Below are 19,336 nucleotides of genomic sequence, written 5' to 3'. Positions count from 1 at the left end.
CCATTTGTGGCTTTTAATACTGAGTCACCAAATTGCATATTTTTGCATGTGTTATGAAAAATGTGGATTCTCTTAAACACATTTATCAGGAACAATTTATGTGTTATTGTTGGGATTCTTTTTGAGTAAGTCAGCAGAGTAAGTATTAAGAGACTGAGTCCATGGTGTGTATTAAAATATAAAAGTTTACTATAAATCTAACATGGGAAAAAGGTACACAGGATATAAAATAACAAAGAGCTAATATGGCTACATCCTTACAGCTAAAAGGTAAAATGGGAATGGCTGGCGTCTTCTTCCTTAGTCAGAACAAAGAGAGTAAAAAGACGCCAATATGCTAAATACTTGACACATTGTTTTCCAATCAGACTAGCAAGTTAGCTCCAAAGCTCCCGGGCATTCTATTGTCTAAACAGATTGGTTACAAACAAACATGTGACTTCCTGTTGATCATAACAAACATCATTAATCCTGTAAATACTGAAGTGTTTTGACTTGTAACACCCAACAGTTATGGATGCCATTGAGAAGCTGCTTTGCATTGTTAAAAATAGTTACTATTATTGTGCAGTGGCCAAGTATGTTGTCCAGTTACTTTCATTTATGTTACTATCATGTTCATTGTGGAGTAAAATCCCTCATTTTAGACAGTGAGCCATTTGGCAGAAGGAACTGGTGATTTTAAACGTACCATAGTTGGGTTTTGCTTGAATGTGTATTTGTAGAAGGTGTTGGTATGTAATTAATCCTGTGGTCTTGAGGTGGGAAAAGGTAGAAAGTGAAACAAATAAATCTTTTGGGTGTTACCCTTGGAGGTAGGGCATTCAAACTCCTGTATTTACTTGTGGCAACGGGGATTCTCCTATGATACACTTTTTGAGATTTCTTTTTCTTGGTATATGATAAAACAATGTTATCTTTATTACTTTGTTTTAGTTTTACAGAATTTTTGGATCCATTCCAGAGAGTTATTCAGCCAGAAGAGATCTGGCTCTATAAAAATCCTTTGGTAGAATCTGACAACATACCTACACGCCTCATGTTTGTAAGTACTAGAGATTTCATGATTGTTTGAAAGACTGTATGAGGCTCACTTGGCTGTATGCTAGCTAATATGAAGACAGAGATAAGTCGTTGTTGGGGGGCAGAACGACTCTCAGCTGCATATAAAAGCTGATGTGGTATTATTGAGTTGAACAGGAGTTTGCACATTGGTCTGTATGCCATTCCTCTAAACCAGGGTCTCCCGACATGTAGTCCACAGGCACCCTGGTGCCTGACACAGGAGCGGGTCTTGTGCCCAGCAGGGCTTCATATTGTCCAAGAGAGTTCTGATTGGCTCTGCAGTTTGAAAAAAAACCCCAATGTTTCAGTGGCTGCAGCAGCCATAGCGCACAGATCTTCACTTCTGAGTATAAGCAGCCCCAGGCTTTGTCTGTTATCCTCCCTTTCCACTTGTTCAGCCTGGGGTGGGGGGAGATAAGAGAAGAGCCCACTGCCACAGCGCAATCCAGAGGACTAGGTCCTGATACTCAACTGATAGAATATCCACTTTTGAAGCAATCTTTCTTTAAACCTTGAGAAAGCTTTGAAGTGAAACATGGAGATATTAGGCTGGCTCACAAGTTGGGGAAAGAGGAAAAGAAACCAGCAAAAGCTACAAATATATTGGTGGGCTAATTTGCGGATGTATATATGGAATTGTGGAGCTGCGGTGGCTCAAGTGGTTAAGACGCTGAACTGCAGGCTGTGGAAGGTCAGTAGTTCAGCGGTTCAAGACCCGGGTGCTGCAAGACAGGGTGAGCTCCTGTCTCTAGTTCCAGCTCCTGCCAACCTAGCAGTTCGAAAGCAAGAAATTGCAAGTAGATAAATAGGTACCACTTCGGTGGGAAGGTAACAGCGTTCCGTGCGGCTTGGTGTTTAGTCATGCCGGCCACATGACCACGGAAACGTCTTCGGACAGCGCTGGCTCTTCGGCTTTGAAACGGAGATGAGCACCGCAACCCTAGAGTCGGATTCGACTGGCTTTCGAGCAAGGGAACCTTTACCTTTACTATATGGAATTGTATTTCTGAAAGTGTTTACTTCAGAGTCATTGTTTTGGAGGAGTAGCATTCACCTGCAGAAAAAACTAATTAGGGTTTGCTCACTACTCCAGAGTTACTATCCTCTGTTTAAGTCTCTGTTGTTACAATAGTCACTTGCCTGTACAGTTTATAACTGGATTACTTAGATATATAAGTGAACAGTCTACATAATTTGTAATTGGATTACTTAGATATATAAGAAAATAATATAAGGATGGTATTTTGATATTAGTTTCACAGTTCTTGTTTTTGCTGGTTTTCTACTGTGAAGCTCATTTTTTGGGCTACTTTTGCTCTGGTTGTGGGCATTCTACAATGCAGTACCAGAAAAAGCCCACCAGCCTGAATCGGTGAAGGAATTAAAAAAGCCTGCCGATACCTGCCAGCTGGCACTTGTCCCCAGCATTGCTGACACAGCCCAGGACAAAAATAAGCTGGCTGGACTGTGTGGGAAGGCAGACAAAGGCCCCTCTTCCCACTCCAAGCCTGCCCCCTAAGTGGTTCTGCTGCAGCCGGGGAGAACAAGATGGCCTGTCATTCCTTCTCAAACCTGCTGGCATTGTCCTATTCCTGCTCTGCCCCCACCATCCAGTTCCCTTCCATCCCATGCAGCAGCGCCCAGCACAAAAGCAGACTGGCTGGCTTGAAGGGGGGAAGAAGGAAAGCTCTTCGCTTCCTGTCCCAGCCAGCCAGCCAGCTACTTTCCATCTGAAGCAGCAGTGCCTAGGAGGAAAGCAGGCTGGCTGTCCTGGGTGTGTGGGGGATAAAGCCCTTCTCTCCAGCACCTGGGAGGAAAGATGGCTGGCTGGCTGGTTTGAATATGGGGGCAACACCCTCCCCAAAGTCCCCCCAGCCAGCTGGCTACTTTCCATCCCAAGCAGCAGCTCCAGGGACAAAAGCAGGCTGGCTGATTTGAAGTCGCGGAGGAGTAAAGAACTACCCCCTCCCTGAAGCCACCTGGCTACTTTCAGTCCCAAGCAGCAGCCCCTGGGATAAAAGCACACTGGCCGCTTGAGTAAAGCTCTCTGTCTGTCCAGAATGAGGTGCATATATGTAAAGTTCTTTTCTTTCCTTGTCCTGAGCACCACAACAGGACTGATGGCCTTGTTGTGGTTTTTTATGTGTGAGGTGTGTGTGTGTGTGTATGTGTGTGTGGGAGCGAATTTCATACTGCTGACATCCGATTATAGTGAAGGGAGAAAAAAGAGGGGAGTCTTTTAAAAGGAGATCTGCTTGCAGTCCTTAGATTTACATGTGAATTAAGACTATTCTTGTTTCACTCAGTTTTGCTTATTGATTGGTTTTGTGTTGTTAAAGACTATGTGGGGCTTTAGTGTGGTGTTTTAATATTTTGTTCATGTTTATTTTAAGCAATATATTTTGAGTTTTGGTAATACATTGTAATATGTATTTTGGTAACTCTTTAGAAATCATTTATGTTCCTATCAGAACCTGACCATAATCTCTCTCTTTCTGTACATATCACATATGCAGTGAGGTCCAACCAGCCTTTCCGCACCAACTGCCATTGTTAAAAGAAATAGCACAAGCTGAAAATGTCCGGGAGAGAAGGGCTCATCTAAATCTAAGAGAAGCCAGAAGAAACATTTTTTTCCCTTTTGCATAAGTGTGTTAGATGCCTACAAAATGAAAACAGATTAGGGCTGCCAAGTCCCCCCGGGGGGCGGATAACCCCCCACTTTGGAGGCCCAATTTCTGCCACCGTGGAATCGGGCCCCGGGGGGAACCCCATCCCGGCGTGCACATCAGCCAGAGGTGACTGGATGACGCCGGGCACACGGGGGGCGGGGCCACAGCCATCTGAGGGGAAAACTCTATGGTTTCCCCTCAGATGGCTGTGGTCCCACCCCCAGCGTGCCTGGCGTCATCACGTCACCTCCAGCTGACATGCATGCGGCGCGCACGCTCTTTGCGCATGCGCGCTCAAGACGCCATCCGGGATCCCACCGCTGTGGAGCGAAACGGACTTGGGAACCCTAAAACAGATGCAGCCAGATGAGGGTTTCTTAGCTAGCAGATGTACACTTATTTCGTGTGTATGCAAGAAACTGTTTTAAACATGTTAATTTTAAAAGACATTCTGTTAAACAGAGATTCTGTCTGAAATGCTGAAGAGTTATGCATAACCTCACTCCCTGACTTTTTGTAGTTGGCGCTGCCTCTGATGTTAGCCGTTTTATGGTTGGCTCCACCTCCCGTGGAAGCCATTTTGTGGTTGCGCCCACCACCTTCTATCAGCATTCCAAATGCGCCTGCAGACTACAAAAGGTTGGGGTGCCCAGCTCTAAGTAATATCAAGTTCTGGTTCATTCAAGTTTACTCTTTAGAAATTGCTGAGTATACTATTGCATCAGTAGGGTTACCAGTCCTGAGATTGGCCTAGTGAAAAGGCTATAAATAAAATGGGGTTTCTGTAGTCCTCCCTGGCATGCTTTGCCTAACATCAGTTTTTAAAATTATTATTTATATCCTGCCCCCCCATTTGTGAGCTAAAGGCCATTTACATAAGCTTCTCAGGAGGTCTCTCACTAGGGCAGTGACCTTTTTAACTTCAGCAGAATTGCTGCATCTCATGCCTTTTCCATCCCTTTCCTCCCCAACCTTGAGGAAGTTAGACTAAGGAGCTGTATAGACTAACATTCTATTCTTTTCCTAGTACAGATGGTAGATATGCGATCCAAACAGGGATTGCACTAGACTGCCATCTGGCTTCTTGCTTTCTTTCATGAACTTCATGAATTGGAACTGTTGCGAAGTCAGTTTGCAGCAAATTAGGATAAACAAGTGGTGTCTGGAAACACCCTTTACTGTAGGCAGCTCCACACTGAATATGGTAAACAACCTTGCCGGAAAACCAGATGTCCATGCAACAAATTTATTAGCTATGGTCCATGTAAAGATGATTTGAACTTAGCACTGGCTGTTATGTTTCTGTGGTCTTCAAACTTTCCAGACTCTACCCCAGATGGTAGCATAGGACCCACTGAATTTCAAGCATGTGCCAGGAAGTCATGTGGCATCACATTCAGAGCTGTATGGCGAAAGAAGAGGACCTAGAGTTGCCAATGCCAGGACTGTGGGTAGCAAACAAAGAGAACTGGGGACAGAAAACACAAGCTGAGCATCAGGAAGTATACCATAGTTAGTAACAAGCCCAGGGATCAGAGCCATGGACGATAGAATGATTATCCCTGACTGTCTTGCTGTTCCTTCCATGATGTATACCAAGAGATGCAGGAGGCGTGTCACCCTTCCTCCTGACATATGTATACTAGCAGGAGGTTCTTCCACAAGGAAGCAAAAACTTGTAGTTTACAGCTGTTCGAGACCCGCCACGGCCAGAGTGAGCACCTGGCCCTTGTCCCAGCTCCCACTAACCCAGTGGTTCGAAAGCGCCAACTAACATCAAAAATGCGCAAGTAGATAAATGGGAACCTACCTTAGAAGGTAGGGGGCACCCTCCCCCGCTGTGGGGGCCGTTGGAGTGTCGGAGCTCGGTGGAAGGCAAAAGCGGCAAGCGGCGAGAGGCGAATATGGCGTCCGGGCACATCGGAGGCGGAACAGACGTCGGCGGAGAGGCGGAGCCAGGACAACATGCGAGCGTGGATGGCACAGGCGGGGCAGAGCCGTGAGGACTGAGCCAAGGCCGCGCTGGAGCATGCCACGTGACAGAAGGGCCCGACCGATCCGACACTGAAAGACTGCCAGAAAGGAGCCAGAAGCCGAGTGATGCCGAAAGTCAACGTAGCCGACCTGGGAGGAAAACCCCTCCACTGGGTGCCGGTAGGGATTGTCCCCACCCCCAATAATTGTGGCCATAGGTTAGGGATAAAGGAGTAACTGTAGCCGCTCAGAGACCCCTTAGGAAGCTAGAGTGGGGTAGTAAGCTGAAAGAAATAAAAAATAAAAAATAAATAGTTCTGTCTGGGTTTGCAACCCTGCAGGTGGGGGTCTGAACCAATGCTCCCTCTAAGCTGTGGAGTCTCGTGAGCAAAAAATCTACTTTGTGAGCTACTGGCATTAAAGTTGTGAGTGAGTGATTTGGCTACTGCATAAATTAGTTTGTTCTGGAGCCATCTTTCCTGAGCTAAGACAAAAATGTGTGAGCTGGAGCTTCCGGTTTAAGCGTTTCGCTGCTCGGTCACTCCCCATCTCGCTCTGATGGGGGTGTGCCGAGACTTGGCTGACGGGAAGAGTCCGAGATCGTTTCAGACTCTCCCAGGGTCTCTGTAGGAGACCCTCAGCCTGGGGAGCTGAGGAGAGCCTCTTCCAAGGCGATGGCCAAGAAATTGAGGCTCACCTTTTCCCCGAAAGGTACCATTGCTGTAGAGCCAGTATGGCGCCCAGAGACGACTGCCGGACAAGCGGACACGATCAAAACTTTAAAAAATGCTTCTAAAGATCTCCAAGGCTGCAAATCGTGAGTTAAGCAATGCTCAGGCGAAATAAAGCGACTATAAGAACCTTGGTAGTGATTAGAAGCGCCTAAGTGCAAAACAAGGGTGGAGGGGAAACTCAAGATTTCCCCCCCACACTAAATCAAAGCAGTTTAAAAGACTTTAAGCAAAACCAAGTGCATAAGAATTTAAGCAAACTCAAAAGCTGCAAGAGGATACAAAGTTGATTAAAATAGCTTATTTATCTTGTTTTGGAAAACTTACTTGTTGATATTATGGCTGCGAGAGGGCGGAGGGTGATGCTGGAGAAAAAAACATTGACTGGAAATAATCAACCAACGAATTCCTCCCAGAACCAGGAAGTAACTGCAGATATATCTACACTGTTAGCGAATGCACTGTGCCCTCTAATTGAACAGATGACTAACCTCAACAGCAAAATAGACAATGTTTAGAAGCAATTGACTCAAATGGACAAAAGAATCTCAGCAACTGAAAAGATGCTAAAAAAATGGAAAAACAGACAGAGTATTAACAAAAGAGTGGATGAAGCGGAGAAAGAAAGATCATCCGACAAAACACAGCTAATACAGCTCCAGGGGATCCCTGAAGATAAGAACGAAGACTTAGAGCTTATAGCAGAAGTTCTTGCACCATTAATGGATTATAAACAAGAAGAACTACTGAAGGAGATGGACTGGGCTTACAGAACTTATCCAGACTTTATAAAGAAAAATAAACTCCTGAGAGAAATACGTTTGAAATTCATGAAGCAATCTACCAGAGACCTGGCACTGAAATCTGCACAGGGGAAATCCTTGAAAATAAAGAATGAGGAGATAAAAATCTTAAAGGATATTCCCTTTGAAATTAGGAAGTGGAGGAAATTTTATAGGGAATTCACTCTTGCGCTACAAAAAAAGGGAATACCCTACCGATGGGCATTCCCTGAAGGACTGAGTTTTAAATATGAGGATAAAAGAATTAAGATTGACTCTGTTCCTAAAGCAAAAAAATTTATGGACCAATATTTAAACCCAACGCAAAGTACGAAAGAAAAGAAGACAAAAACTAATGTGGAGGAAGAAGAAGATGAAGGAGAATCCTATTCACAGGATTCATCAAGCACTGGTTTCAACTCTTTCAACTCTTCAGAGACATCGGAATCAGAGAAAGGAGAAGCCGCTCCCAAACCCCAAAGATCAAAGAAATGCAAGAAGAAAAGACTCTAAAATTAAGATGATCATTTATATTGCAGTTGTTGCAAAATAGTCAACTAAAGCAAACTCTTATTATCTTTGTGTATAACATTTATATAAAACAACAATCTTGTAATACTAGGTGACAGAGCTACATATCTATGTAATTCAGATCATGTCACCCTGTTAGTTCTCCCTCTCCTCTCCCTATTAGAACATGTAGAGTTAAGATTTTAGTGTCCCGTCCCCAATTCCAGTAATTTCATTGTATTAGTGTTCCAATCCCTGTTTCCATTAGATTTAGAGATAGGGTATTAGTATCCCTTCCCCATGAGCCGTAGTATTGGAAAAATCAATAAAATCTTATTAAAAAATTAGTTTGTTCTGGAGCCATCTTTCCTGAGCTAAGACAAAAATGTGTGGGTTGGAGGCTAAAAAACTGTGAGCTAGCTCACACTAACTCATCTTAGAGGGAACCCATCTGAGGTTTCATGGCCACAGGGTATCGAGTCTTGCATTTAACATATTGTCTACCTACAGTTTGGTATGGATTAAATAACCCTCATAAATTAAACTGTGGTCTTTTATTGATTCTTTCTGAAGATGAATGAAGTTCCTTAACCCTTCATGAGGCATAGATGCAGTTGAGGAGATACTAGCACAGAAAACCTTAAGGATTCTTTGGTTTCCTCTCCTTTGTCCCTTTCTCTTACCCTTGCATTCAGCTCAACAATTAGACACTTTTCTGTTCACATAGCATGATATGCTTTATCATTATATCTGAATCATAAACTGTTTTGGCTTTTACCTTGCAAATCAGGATTCCAAATTCTAAGAACATAAGAGAAGCCAATGTTAGATCAGGCCAATGGCTCATCCAGTCCAACATTCTCTCACACAGTGGCCAAAAATACCAGGTGCCATCAGGAGGTACATCAGTGGGGCCAGGAAACTAGAAGCCCTCCCACTGTTGCCCCCCCCCGCGAGCACCAAGAATACAGTGCATCACTTGCCCCAGACTGAGAGTTCCTATCTATACCTTGTGGCTAATAGCCACTGAAGGACCTCTGTTCTAGTTCAATTCTGGTCTGGATAAAAGAGAAGGAACTTTGGCTTACAAGAAGAAAAGAGATTGGATTTATACCCTGCCCTTCACTACCCAAAGGAGTCTCAGAGCGCCTTACAATCTCCTTTCCCTTCCCTTCCCTACAACAGACACCCTGTGAGGTAGGTGGGGCTGAGAGAGCTCTCTCAAGAACTGCACTTTCCAGAACAGCTTTGAGAGAACTGTGACTGACCCAAGGTCATTCCAGCAGCTGCATGTGGAGGAGTGAGGATCAAACCTGGTTCTCCCAGATCAGAGTCCGTGCTCCTAACCAAACTGGCTCCAAACAAGACCATATCTTCCCATATGCCCCACTCCTCCAAGTGTGATCATCAGGCTGGCACCTACTGGCTGTTGCCCTGCTCAGTGTAGCCTGCCTAACATTGACTGGTTCTCATGTCCCCCCCCCCCGGTACCTCACACCCTGTAGAATGGGCTCCCATATATGTGGGGGGACATCATCTTTAGAAGTGTTTAGAGGCCACTGCAAGCCTCTCTCATTTGCTGGGCCTTTTCGTGGGAGGTAGATTGCAGATATTTTGGGGAGGAGGGAGTTATTGGGGGTGCTGTTATACTTTGTTTTCAGTTTGTGGCTCAGGGCAGTTATAAATAGTGTTCCCTCTAAGCTGAGTTAGTGTGAGCTAGCTCACAGTTTTTTAGCCCCCAGCTCACAGATTTTTGTCTTAGCTCAGGAAGGGTGGCTCCAGAGCAGACTAGTTTATGCAGTAGCCAAATCACTTGCTCACAACTTTAATGCCAGTAGCTCACAAAGTAGAATTTTTGCTCACAAGACTCCACAGCTTTGGTTATAAATCCAAAGGAAAGGTGAGATGTAAATATTTTTAAGTATGGTCTGCTGTGAATGCAGAATAGTGAGAAGAAAAGAAAGGAAGAGGGAATCTGGGGGAATACCTGGACTTCTGTACTCCTTCTTCAGTCTCTGAAACCATAGTTTTCTGATATGTCTGCCGCATTACCTTTTTAAAGTACATGCACAGAAATTAGAAAGGGAGTAGACTCCCACTTTCATGTATTTTGAGGGTAAAAGCACCATAAGTACTTGAGCTTCAATGTAGCAATAATTTTCCACTAATGAAAGGTACTTCTATAAGCAGAACAGATTATCTAAACTCTCTGCAGTGCTTTTCCAGGGAGATAGGGGACTCTCAGGAACAGAACGAGTGTCTGCAGTAGGAAAATCCTCCCCCTTCCCTGTTCTGCTGACAGAAAATTGCTGTTGGATCCATCCCATTATGTGCACATAACTGACATGGCACTTATCTCTCTTCTTCCCTCTTATTCCACTCTGGAATTGTACCTGAATACAAAAATATGTCGTATGAAGTGGAGGCCAGTTGGAGGGTGGAGATAAAGAGAAACATTTCACATTCTTTATTCTGATAAATTGGTGTCTGCTTTCTTCTGGAGAAAAACATGGCTTCCTTTCCTTCTTCAAAAATAAGAAAACCCAGTTGTCCATGTCCATTGCAAGGTGGCAAATTCAGCAGTCCAAACTAGTCCAAAGCCATTGAAAATACCATCAAGGAATGAAATAACCCCGAAGTAAGAAAACATAATTTCCCCATACACACATTAAATCTTATCTACTGATAGTTTTCCCTGAAATAATGAGAGAGCAAACTGTAGGTGTTTTCAAAAGAGGATTTGTCTGACTCCGTCTGTTTAGACAGGATGAATAATGAGTGCACTTTTGTCTAAGGGGAGTTTTGCCCATGAAAGCCATCCTGGAAGATTACCTGGAATCCTCTAAGGCAGATCTAGGGTTACTTTATAGTATTATTCCGGAAGGGGAAAAATCTCCTATCAAGGGCAGTCATCAGTCAGCTCATATAGCTAATAAAATCTGCACAACAGTATTTTAGATGTATGACTGAGGCTGTGGTCACACGGCAAGCTTCTCGCAATTTATTCCCATGATAAATTTGATCCGGGAATATTTTTTTCGGGTTGGGATGATCACACATCCCTTCCCAAACCGCTTGCATCATGCAATGAGACTCCAGGCACTGTCCAGCCACAAGAGGTTTTTTAAAAAAAATTGCTTTGTGCATGCGCACATGAACACAGCTGAATCACTGCCCCCACTTGGCCACACACACACACAAAGACACCAAAGGCAGGAGTTGCAAAGAGGTGGTGGGGCAGAAGGAAGCTTCACTCGTGCCTTGGCCAGAATTGCAGAGCCGAGGCGAACAAGCTCTATGTCGCTTCTCCCAAACCAACCCAGTCGTCCTTCTCCCCCTCCCCACCTCCAGTACAGACACTGGAGAAATAATGCCTCCTTCCCGTCTGCCTACTGTTGTCTTTTCCACCAGCCTCTGTTTTTTAAAAAAAATAACATTTTATTAATAAATGCAAAGAAAAATAGCAATTAACAAAACAGGTAAGTTGGAGTATACATGAAAAGAGTGCTAGAGTTGCTAAAAAGAGTATTACATATTCAAAGTTACAGTATCAGGTTACATTTTTCAGATCAATGAGACATTCACATCTTACCATAGATTTAAGTCATTAACGAGTAGGGATTTCACCCTGATCAATTAAATAATTCACAATAGGGAACCAAATCATAGCGTGATCTAAAGAAGATTTGTATACATCTCTTCCATCTACATTTTCTGTTATTTTTGACATTATATAGAACTTCCAAAGTTTAGCATGCCAATGATGTTGTTGTGGACTTTTAGTGTCTTTCCAAAATAAGGCTACTGCATTTTTGCACCAGTCTCTGCTTTTGAAGGGGAGGGGAGAAGCCCAGAAGGACAGGTGAAAACAGCCATTCAAGCAGCTGCAGCCTCAGAGGCGTGGTGCCGTCCATAGCAACAGTTCATATAACAGGCGCACACACACAAATGCAGGTGGGCACTTCCTCTCAGTTCTCTCTCTTCTCTCTCACTCTGTCCAGAAATTTACTACAGCTGTGAAAGGACCAGCCATTTCTACCATGCACCCCCCCCCTTTCTTTTGCTGGCAACCCAGGGTTTTAACCACTTGGAGACTGGAGAGAAGGGAGAGCAGACTGCAAGGAGGGGACAGACGGGAAAGATCGGAGGCTGGTAGCATGGAGCCAACGAGCGGGGGCATGCCTTGCAAACAACAGGCAGATCGGAAGGGGGGGATGTGTGCTTGCAAGTTTAAATGTAGAATTCAATCATTGCTCATGTGCTCAAAGGCAGAAGCGGGGGGGGGGGAACACCTCATATTGCAAAGGACAGTCAGACGACTCTAATCGCAATCATTGCAAGAGATTGGCTGTCCAGATCGGCGAAATTGCGGATTCAAAGCACAAGTACCCGGAAAGTACTTGATTTTCCCGGTGCAGGAAAACACGGAAGAGAACTGGGAGGATTGCGCAAGTGAACCCGCTTTGGTGCAGGAGGCGGATTGGCCCGTCTGATCAGCAAATTTAAATGCGAGAGGGAACAGCCGTGAAACCCAATCAAAACCACCATGTGACCACACCCATAGCGTGGTATTTATAATTGCATGTGGTGTACTTATATAGAGCATAGTGTAGTCTGAGCTCCTGCAATTCCATTATGTTTTCCTACTTTTATACGGTTGTTGGGTACAGGGCTGGCCTTAGTGTTAGGTGACCATAGCTAGCTGTGTTTAACACCACTATTGTTGCATCAGCTCCTGGGAGAAACTGGCCTGTTACCAGTGCTGGGTTGGTGCATGCATTTCAGCTTCTGAAATGCAGAACAAAGAAGAAAAGTAGATAAACATCACAACCTCAATGTTTCTTCTATAGTGAGCTGACTGGAATTAAGCTGGGGGCCAGGTCTGGCACACAGAAGCTCTGCATTAGCTATTGTTGTCAAATCACTGCACATAAACCCCAAGACATTTAACTTCCCATTTGTTCGCTCAGTCAAAGTGAGGCAGAGTAAGTACATCTTCCCCATGATCTTTCAATTTGTGTCTGTGAGAACATTTTCACAGTGATATGCTAAGCCTTCTTGTTGCAAAAAAGAAAAAAGAAAGCAGCCATCTAATTATTCTATTAGAAATGTGGGAGAACTCTACCAAAGAGTGATGTTTCATCTGCTGTTGCTATGAACAAAAGAATTGTTAAGACATTAACACACCTGCTAATTCCAGCAGCTGTGTTTACTAGCAGGGATGAGCACGAATTGATCCATGAAGCAAAATTCATCACAAATGTTGCCCGGTTCATGTTTCATGAACCGAAGTTCATGATGGGTCTACCATCATGAATTTCCACAAACTTTTAAAGCAGTTTGTGGAGATTTGTGGGTAGAGCAGAAAGCAGGGGTTTAAAGTTTCGCGTTTCCTGTGAAAGCTGCAAAAACAGCTGAACAAAAGGGAGTCCTCGGCTCCTGGTCAGCCCAAAACAGCTGAGAGACAAGACAGCCTGAGACAGCTGAGCGGTGGGAACTAGGCTTCTCCTGGCTGGTCAGCTGTTTTTCAGGCTTTCTGCAAACCCCGTTGAGGAGGGACTGCAGTCCCTTTCAATGGGGTTTGTGGGGCTACAAACCACTTTAGTTCATGAATGAATCTCTTGGGCCCCGGTCACACGAGAGGTTTTGGGCTGGCAGAGGGACGGATCGGGGCCGCAGCAAATGGGCGCGATCCCACCACAACATTTGGGAAGCATTGCGCACCTGTTCCCGATCCGCCCCTTCCGCCCAAACCCCGCAGCAAAAAAGAACCACCTACCAAGGTGGTTCTTTCCGAAAGGCCGCATCAATGCCGGCCGTGGGATCGCCGGCGCACGTCTTTCCGCCGGTGCATCCCCGGCTCCTGGCCAAACTGCGCATGCTCAGACATGCGCAGTTCGGCAGCCTCCCTCTCCCGACTGTCGCTTCCTCCCTGGCATCTGATCGTGCCGGGTAGCAACGGTGCCACGGCGCAGGGGATCTGTGGGATCCCGCCGTGGCGTCTCTATTTTGGTGTGGCTTTTAAAAGCCCCACTTCGCCCGGTTTTTTTCCTGCCGTGTGGCAGGGACCTTGGTTTGGTTCATAGTTCGGTTTGTGATTCAGCCATGAACCATGAACTGACACAAATGGCATTTTCCAGTTTGTGCCCATCCCTATTTACTAACATTATTAAGTAATGAATTCTTCTGTAAATTTGCAAACCTACTGAGAAAAATTTGATAAATGGGATATAGCTACTTAGGATTGCAGGACTATGAATCCTGCCTTAATGTTCATAGGAGTGCATAGAAACCAAAAATCATAGCAGTGCAAAACGCTTAGGAGTGCATAGAGACCCTTTCAGTATCTTTCCTTTTGACACTGATGGCAGCCCCAGTCATCATGATTGTTGTAGTAAACTCTGGGGTTAGATGATGTTTCCTGCAGAAAATACAGAAATGGGGAAATCATGCATGCTGGAAATCCTGGTCCTTTCAGACTTACCAGAAACATATATGAGCTCCACATATTTCATGTTGGCTGAAGCAAACACTGTTGTACAGGTATTGTAACTTACGGAGTTTCCCAAATTATGATCTTCTCCATGTAATAGCACCAGATTGGTAGACTTCCACAATGAATAAGAGACCTGAGCCCTGGTTCTTCTAAAGGAGGTACTGTTCAACCCAAGGAAGGCTAATCACAATTTTGGATATGCACTTTTTATCTAAATCTCATCGGAGATATGAAACAATCCTTTCTGTTAAAGCAGCACAAATGAGTAGAAGTGATGAATGGTGGCATTAACCTTACCTTAATGAAACTTGCAATAAGACTGATGGCCTCTGTAGGCACTGGCATATTTCACAACAGACAGACCCCTTGCATATTTCCATTTATCTGACCTCTGGACTGTAAATCAGACAGTGGCCTCATTTTGGGGTGAAGCTAGAACAGTAACGTTGTAGGTGTTGGCCAAGTGTAACCACTTGGACACCTTTTTTCATCACCTATTATTAAAAATAAAGAGCAAACACTGCAGCTCTTCATTATCATGATTAAAATAGTGTGATTGTTTTTTTTAAAAAAAACACTTTGCATTTTGATTTGCTGTGCTCATCAGCAGAAATGAAAGAAATCCTATCCAAAGCAATTTATGAAATAAAGCTTTTCTGATATACTTGCTGCAAACTGTTGAGTGCAGCACAATGGAATTTCTTCTGATGATGTTTCAAATGTGATACATACTAGTTTTGCCGTTCTACTTTAGTGTCCATATTAGATAGTTCTGCAAAAATGGATCCTGATGTTGCAATCACTTAGGTGCATGCCAGAACAGGAAGTCAAACCGTGCATGTGAGTATGTATGTGTGCAGAGGTCATTTCATAGAAAAAGAGCTGCAGGAGCTCATTAGCATAAGGTATGCAAATGAGCTACTAGGCTATTACCATAATAGCTCATTAGCATATGCCACTCCCCCTGACATCACTGGAAGTGATGTCAGAAGGGGAAGCAAAAGGGGGAGAAGGCATCTTCAAAAGCCTCCCCTTCCCTTCCCCAGCTAACCTGCAAGGAAGGGGGGAAGCGAATAGAGAAGGGGTTTAAAGTTTAAACCCCTTCTCACTAGAGTTGGGGCGCAGAAGGAGGAAAGAGGGAAGGAAAGAGGGAAAGAAAGAGAAGGAAAGAAGGAAGGAAAGAGGGGATAAAAAGAGAGAAGGAAAGAGGGAAAGAAAGAGAAAGGGGAAAGAGGGAAAGAAAGAAAGAGAGAGAAGGAAAGGAGAAAAAGAGAGAAAGGAAGAAAAGGAAAGGAAAGGAGAGAAGGAAAGCAGGGAAAGAAAGAGGGCAAAGAGAGGGAGGAAGGCTCTCCCACCCCCCATCAAGCCCCCCCACCCCATGGATCCCTCATGCAGATCCCTCACTTATCACGATCAAGGCCTTCCCCAGGCTGCAGCCCTCTGGCGTGGGCCCCGGGCAATGATCCCTCTAAGCTGTGGAGTCTTGTGAGCAAAAATTCTACTCTGTGAGCTACTGGCATTAAAGTTGTGAGCTACTGCATAAATTAGTTTACTCTGTAGGCATCTTTCCTGAACTAAGACAAAAACGTGTGAGCCGGAGGCTAGAAAATTGTAAGCTAGCTCACACTAACTCAGCTTAGAGGGAACACTGGCCCTGGGAGGCCGGAGACGGGCCTCTTCAGGCCTCCCCCGGGCCACAGCACTTCTGCGCGGGGAGCTGGGGGCGGGGCTTGCCACTACTGCCATTTGTGCCAGCTCCTGGGCTGCCGGAGCAGTGCTCTAGCGTGCTCTGGCCCCAAATGATCCCTGTATGTGTGTCTATGAGCTAAAGAGAACCCAAGTACATATAGAGGGGGAGGTTGCTAGAGGTGTGCATTTTGGGAAAAAAATGTTAAAATTCAGATTTGGAGTTTTAATGGAGATCACCAATACCATAATCTTGATTTTTTGAGTAGCCCTATGTCAGTTCAGTTTTATTTTCATGGGTGTGTATGTGGGAGGAGAGATTTCCAGACTTAAGGATTGTTTCCTATGGAGGAATAGGAGATTTTTCTGGCAGGTCTGAAGCAGGTGTTTTTAGAGCAAATGGCACCAAACTTTTAGGGAACCAAGACCCCCCACCTACGTTTGATGTGGATTGGACAAAGGAGTCCCAACTTCACAGATCCCTGAATAAGGTGCCCCCAACCATTCTGGTCTCCAGTGTTTCTATAGGGAAAATAGGGGATTGTTCTGGTGGTCTGGGGTGGGTGTTTGTAGCAAAAACAGCACCAAAATTGCTGGGTAATAATTCTTCCCTCTGTCCTAAAGACTTCTCAGATTTGAAGGGGATTGGACAAAGGACCTTTAAACAAAGTGTCATCCTGGTTCACATTGTTTCCTGTGGGGGGAAATGTTGTGCTGACTCTAAGGCAATGTTAAACAGCAACAGAGACCCCACAAATGCCAAAAAGTTCCATAATTCAATTCTTTATTCCACAAGTACACAGAATGACCCTGAAAAGCATTTTAATGTACATTTACAGCTTGGAAATTTCAGTATGCACATTCCTAGATGTTGCTGTTTTATCTTTCTAGCTCCAGTTCCTTGTACTACAATGAATACTTTTCACAGGACAGAAAAGATTCCAGTGTGGTTTGAAAAGTCCAATTGCTCATATAGAGAAAACAGATCACTGGAAGTATATTCCACTGTATCCAAGTGGCACCAGCCATCATGTCATTGTGGAACCTGATGCAGATATTTCCCATACAAGCACTACCACTTCTGAAAGGAAAGTGACATTGCTGTGGATGGTGTCTTTGCCAGGCCTGATGGCTGGTACTACACATGATGAGTGCTCCATGCCAGGACTATGTCCAGTGATGTTGGTAACATGTGTAATGAATCTGAAGTAAAGCAAAGTATTCAAGACTGAAGTTAAAATTTGCTCAAAATATTATGAAACACTAATATGCAACCTTAAAGCAGAATGGATTCAGGTGGGTAGCCATGTTGGTCTGAAGCAGCAGAACAAAGTTTGAGTCCAGCGGAACCTTTAAGACCAACAAAGTTTTATTCTGGGTGTAAACTTTTGTGTGCACGCTGAAGAATCTAAAGTATCTGAAGATGTGTGCGTGCACACAAAAGCTTATACCCAGAGTAAAACTTTGTTGGTCTTAAAGGTACCACTGGACTCAAACTTTGTTAAAGCAAAATAGTTTAATTACATTATAGGACTACTAAAATCTTGTTTTTTTATAGAATTTGGGGAAAATGTTCTCTACATACATTAAAGATTTTGGAAGGGGCTGGCAAGGCCAGAAATTATCCCCTGGAAGCAGCTCATAAATCCTTTTTGGCTTCTACTGTTCATTCATGTACTTCCAAGCTTTCATGCATATGCAAATTGGAGAGCTGTTTCTTTAAATTTTGGGACTTACCAGATGGCACCAGACCCTTTTCCTCAGTGCTCACACAGTGCCAGGTTAACACAGAGACACATAAGCTTTTTGAATCTGTGAGGCTAGGAACATGAAGGGATAGTGCTTGTACTGTAGTGGTGGAAATTGTTCTCCAGTTGCAGCCAACGTATGATGACCCCATAGGGTTTTCAAGGCAAGAAAAAAAAAAACAGAAGTGGTTTGCCATTGTGTAGCAACCCTGCACTTCCTTAGGGGTTTCACATCCAAGTAGTAACTAGGGCAAATCCTGCTTAGCTTCAGAGATCTGAGGAGATAGGGCTGGGCTGGGCCATTCAGGGTCAGGGTGCTTGGACTATAGAGTTAATTTATTTAGGACATTTTGATGTTGCCTCTCCAGAGTACTGCTCCAAGCAGCGTAAGTTTCTAATATAGTGGCATCTAATGTATTCTTATGTATTGGTGTCTAGAAGCATGCGTGTTCAACCACTGTTTACATTACTGCAAATTTAAAATTTAGCATCAGAACCATTTAAAGGAGTTTTCCCTTTGGGACAGTGGAGAAAAATACCATAAACATGAATTGCAGTTTCATATTGAATGACATTCACTCCTAATCCCTAGACTCCTTTTTGGATCTGGGAGAGGTTAAATGGTACTTGTAGTAGGCAACTTCTGAAGGCAGAAAGGGCAGATGAACATGAACATGTATGGGAAAGACCGCTGAATGTAATTGAAACAGGACAGTCATACTTTGAGGTGTGTGTTTGTGTGCATACACTTAACCATATGTATGAACACAGAATCACATACATTCAGAAAGGCTACTTTTGGAATATACGACAGCATTTATAAATACAACAGTATGACAGAAACTTTTTGAAAATACAATAGTAATGATTTGTAACTTTGCAAGAGCCATCTTTTCAATCTCAGGTTTTATTTCAAAAGTTTGCATATTAGTTAAAATTTAGAAGCAAGGGTATGATTATTTTAGAAAATATATTTGCTCTTTAGTTTCAGATACTAATCGTGTAACTTTGCTTGAAGTCAGGAACATAATAGAGATTATACAGACAGATCACCTAAATGAAGCTAACTGGAAATTATTAATTCACTGGAACTGATAGAGCGATAACAGTGGTGACAAGTGATGCTTTATTATCTTTCATAGGCAATTTCATTCCTGACTCCGCTGGCAGTCATTTTTGTGGTGAAAATCATCCGACGAACAGACAAGACTGAAATTAAAGAAGCTTTTTTAGGTACGCTGTGAGCCGTATTGATTTTAAAAATTGAAAAATTACCATTTCATGAACTTGGATCTCTCTCTCTCTCTTTTTGAAAAGAGATCTGCCCAATGTTCTTACGTTCTTGTATGTTACAGAGCAAAAGCTTTTTATTCTTCCTGAAAATCTGTGTTCTCCATGGCTTCTTAACAGTAAAAAGTACTGGTACGAGTAGTAAAAGCAAGGAAAGGCGATAGGAGTGGTCGAAACGTATATGCAGGTTGAGGATTGTCATAAACAGAGTTTTTGCCTTGGGGAGTAGAACAGGAATGTCCATGTGTGCTCAAGTTAGTAGGAAAAAATTCTCTCCATCGATCTTTTTCAAAGATTGCCAAACTTTTTAAGTCATAAAAGTTCATATCAAACTCTTCCAGCTGAGTGCCATGAAATAATAAGCATGAGCTTTCACAGTTTA

At 43.7% G+C, this 19,336-nt stretch overlaps 1 protein-coding gene across 1 annotated transcript in view; it reads left to right on the top strand.

The window, feature by feature from the left end:
• The first annotated feature begins 910 nt into the window (after positions 1-910).
• The window catches only part of PLPP4 (phospholipid phosphatase 4), a 108,395-nt gene continuing 89,969 nt past the window's right edge, over positions 911-19,336 (top strand). Inside the window, exons 1-2 of the mRNA XM_015424275.1 lie at positions 911-1,045; positions 18,807-18,897. Of these exons, the coding sequence (XP_015279761.1) occupies positions 911-1,045; positions 18,807-18,897 (226 nt within the window). The remainder of the gene's footprint in view (positions 1,046-18,806; positions 18,898-19,336) is intronic.

Source organism: Gekko japonicus, unplaced genomic scaffold, assembly GCF_001447785.1.
Source record: "Gekko japonicus isolate JY-2015 unplaced genomic scaffold, Gekko_japonicus_V1.1 scaffold2253, whole genome shotgun sequence".
In the NCBI taxonomy this organism is placed as follows: Eukaryota; Metazoa; Chordata; class Lepidosauria; order Squamata; family Gekkonidae; genus Gekko; species Gekko japonicus.
Note: the sequence above shows the minus strand (reverse complement) of the source record. Positions and strands in the feature narration are given on the sequence as shown.